The sequence below is a fragment of the Gracilinanus agilis genome, chromosome 3 (assembly GCF_016433145.1).
Source record: "Gracilinanus agilis isolate LMUSP501 chromosome 3, AgileGrace, whole genome shotgun sequence".
Classification (NCBI taxonomy): domain Eukaryota; kingdom Metazoa; phylum Chordata; class Mammalia; order Didelphimorphia; family Didelphidae; genus Gracilinanus; species Gracilinanus agilis.
Window position 1 is genome coordinate 447794656 of NC_058132.1, and position 3905 is coordinate 447798560.

General features: G+C 40.5%; 1 protein-coding gene across 1 annotated transcript in view; it reads left to right on the forward strand.

Annotated features, from left to right (window-relative positions):
• The first annotated feature begins 2952 nt into the window (after positions 1 to 2952).
• LOC123241689 (zinc finger protein 239-like) overlaps positions 2953 to 3905 on the forward strand; it is a 78921-nt gene continuing 77968 nt past the window's right edge. Inside the window, exons 1-2 of the mRNA XM_044669255.1 lie at positions 2953 to 2983; positions 3016 to 3684. Of these exons, the coding sequence (XP_044525190.1) occupies positions 2953 to 2983; positions 3016 to 3684 (700 nt within the window). The remainder of the gene's footprint in view (positions 2984 to 3015; positions 3685 to 3905) is intronic.

Here is a 3905-nt window from a genome sequence, read left to right on the forward strand (position 1 = left end):
TAGAAGTGAAACTTTGAAGTTCCTTTCAAATTCCAAACAAGGATCCCAGACATTTCAGGACTCACACATTTATAGTTTTAGAATCAGCTATCCTCAATAAGAAAATATTTGATGGCTATAAAAGAAATTAACATATCCAGGGCAAATGAAATAATGGTATTTTCTAGAGTATTTAACAAGGAATCAAGAATGAGGGTCAGAGACATGGGAAATTTGACACTATTTCAACTGGTCCAATAAGAGGTTGATGAAAGTGGGTTCAGAAAAATAATGCCTATTATCTGAGTGTATCACCTTTGTTAAATAGGCATTCCTCATAGACGAGGAAGGGTCCATATAATTAAAACTGATTTTCATTGATTAAAAAAAATTAAACCCTATGTATATATTTTGCATACATATATTTATAATACATATGTATTTTTAAATTTGCATATGTTCCCATCTAAAACTCAAGAAAAAATGCAAAAATGTAGCTCAGATCTCAGTTTATATTGAAATTATTGCTTCATTCCTCATCCATGTAACCCTTAAAAACTCATTATTTAAAATATCTTCATTTTTGAAAATGATAATTACTAAGTCCCAATGGTTACATTCTAAACATCACTGTGTTTCCAAATGTAAGGGTCTTTCTCAGCAACAAAAACCAACTAGCAAATGGCTTAATTTACAATGACATATTTTGTCAAAAGAACAAAAGCACCCAGAAGCAGAGAAATCATGTTCCACATTCCTTACAATACCATAGTCATCAAAAAGGTGATGAATGGCCCTGGCCGCTGAGGGCAGGGGTTGGTACCACCTCTGGGACCTCATCCTCTGTAATTCCCTTCCCTGAGAAGCCTCCCTGACTAGCTCAGCCTGGAAAGGTGGGAAACCTGCCTGAAGGAAAGTCTGGAGCCTGAGGGAATGGCCCCTGGGATCTAGAGGCCCACAACCCAGATGCTGAGACCAGTTTTGAAGTAAATGAGACGTCTACAAACTTGAATCTTTTCTGTGGAAGGATCAGTCCAGTAAAAATTTATGACACAGTCCATGTGGCTTAAATTAAAGAGAAATCTGTGACTCTTTGTATCAAAGTAAATAAAAATCAAAAAAGTAACTGAAATTGACAACTGGAAAGAGACTCAGAAAGTATTCAGTCCTAAATCAGTGTAAGAAAATGACCTCAGGAAACGACTCTTCTCAAGATAATGGATATAGTAAATGCCTTCCTGAACAGGTAGAGCTTCTTCAGTCCAATGGGACACCTGAAAAGCACAAGTATCAAAGTAATCTAGGGGAAATGGCCATCAGCTGGAGTCCAGATGTCATTAGACATCAAAAAAGTAATCCTGCAGAAATGCTTTCTGTAGGCAAAAAAGGTGGGAGAGCCTTTCCTCAGAATGCTAAGCATACTAGACAGCATACTAGACGTCAGAGATTTCACACTGGAGAGAAACACTATCAGTGTAATCAGTGTGGAAAGGCTTTCAGAAATTGCTCCAATCTTGGGAAACATCAGAGAATCCACACTGGAAAGAAACCTTTTGAATGTCATCAGTGTGGAAAGAGTTTTACATAGAGCTACAATCTTGCTGTACATCAGAGAATCCACACTGGAGAGAAACCTTATCAATGCAATCAGTGTGGGAAGGCTTTCACACATTTGGCCACTCTTGCCGCACATCAGAGAATCCACCCTAGGGAAAAGCCTTATGAATGCCATCAACGTGGAAAAGCTTTCACAGAGAGCTCTGCTTTTGCTGCTCATCAGAGAATCCACACTGGAGAGAAACCTTATGAGTGTAAAAAATGTGGAAAGGCTTTCACCCAGAGAAACAATCTTGCCGCACATCAGAGAATCCATACTGGGGAGAAACCTTATCAATGTAACCAATGTGGAAAGGTTTTCAGGCAGAGCTCCAAGCTTCCTGCACATCAGAGAACCCACACTGGAGAGAAACCTTATCAATGTAACCAATGTGGAAAAGCTTTTACACAGAGGGGCCATCTTGCTGCACATCAAAGAATCCACACTGGAGAGAAACCTTATGAATGTAAACAGTGTGGAAAGGCTTTCACTGACAGTACCAAACTTTCTACACACCAGAGAATCCACACTGGAGAGAAACCATATCGGTGCAAAGGCTTTCACTCAGAGCTCCACTCTTAATAAACATCATAAAAGCCATGCTAGAGAGAAACCTTTTGTATGTAATCAGTGTGGAAAGGCTTTCATAAAGAGCTCCAGTCTTAGGAAACATAAGAGAATCCACATTGGAGAACAGGGCCTGCAACAAGGAAGTCTCTCTACCTTGGGGATCCTTCTCCCTGAAGAGTACCAAAGTTTGGCCCAAGGAAGGGCCCTGGAGCCAAAAGGAATGGTCCCTGGGACCCAGAGACCCCCATACCAGGAGTGGGTGACCTTCAAGGATGTGACTGTGGACTTCACCCAGGAGGAGTGGTGCCTCCTGGACCATTCTCAGAAAGAGCTGTTCAAGGAGGACATGCTGGAGAATGCTCAGAACTTGTTCTCTGTGGATGCGGAGACCAGGTATGAGGTGAAGGAGATGTCTACAAAGCTTCAGAACCTTTTCATGGAAGAATCTGGCCAGCAAAAATTCATGAATCACAGTCCCTGTGACTTCAATTTGAGAGAAATCTGTGACTCTAATATCAAGGTAGATAAAAATCCAAAAAGTGAATGTGAACTTGATGAAACTGGAAAGAGATTCAGACAGTTTTCAGTCCTCAATCAGTGTAAGAAAATTACCTCAAGGAGTGACTCTCATCAGTATAGTGGATATAGCAAATGTTTTACTGAACCAGTAGAGCTTCTTCAGTCCCGTGGGAAACCTGAAATGCACATGTATCATGGTAATCTAGGGGAAATTGCCTTCAACTGGAGTTCAGACATCATTAGTCATCAAAAAAGTTATCCTGGATAAATGGTTTATGTAGGTAATAATGGTGGGAAAGTTTTCCCTCAGAACTCTAAGCTTGCTAGACATCAGATAATTCTCCCTGCAGATAAGCCTTATGAATGCAATCAGTGTGGAAAGACTTTTACAGAGAGTTCCAATCTTGTTATACATCAAAGAATCCACACTGGAGAGAAACCTTTTAAATGTAATCAATGCGGAAAGGATTTTACACAGAGGGGCAATCTTGCTTCACGTCAGAGAATCCACACTGGAGAGAAACCTTATCAATGCAATCAGTGTGGAAAGGCTTTCACACATATGGCCACTCTTGCTGCACATCAGAGAATCCACACTGGAGAGAAACCATACCAGTGTAATCAGTGTGAAAAGGCTTTCACACAGCGAAACAATCTTGCTGTACATCAGAGAATCCACACTGGGGAGAAACCTTACGTGTGTAAACAATGTGGAAAGGTTTTCAGGCAGAGCTCCAAGCTTCCTGCACATCAGAGAACTCACACTGGAGAGAAACCTTTTCAATGTAACCAGTGTGGAAAGGCTTTTACACAGAGGAGCCATCTTGCTGCACATGAGAGAATCCACACTGGGGAAAAGCCTCATGAATGTAAACAGTGCAGAAAGGCTTTCACAGACAGTTCCAAACTTTCTACACATCAGAGAATCCATAAGGGAGAGAAACCTTATGAATGCAATGAATGTGGAAAGACTTTCACATATAGCTCCACACTTACTAAACATCAAAAAATCCACACTAGTGAGAAACCTTTTGAATGCAATGAATGTGGAAAGGCTTTTATACAGAGGGGCAATCTTGCTAAACATAAAAGAATCCACACTGGAGAGAAATCTTAAGGTAAACTATGTGGAAAACACAAAGAGCTCCAATCTTGCTGAACATCAGAATCCACACTGCAAGGAAGCCTTGCAAATGTATATATAATGTGGAATTAAAGGGAGAACTTCCGGGTAAGATGG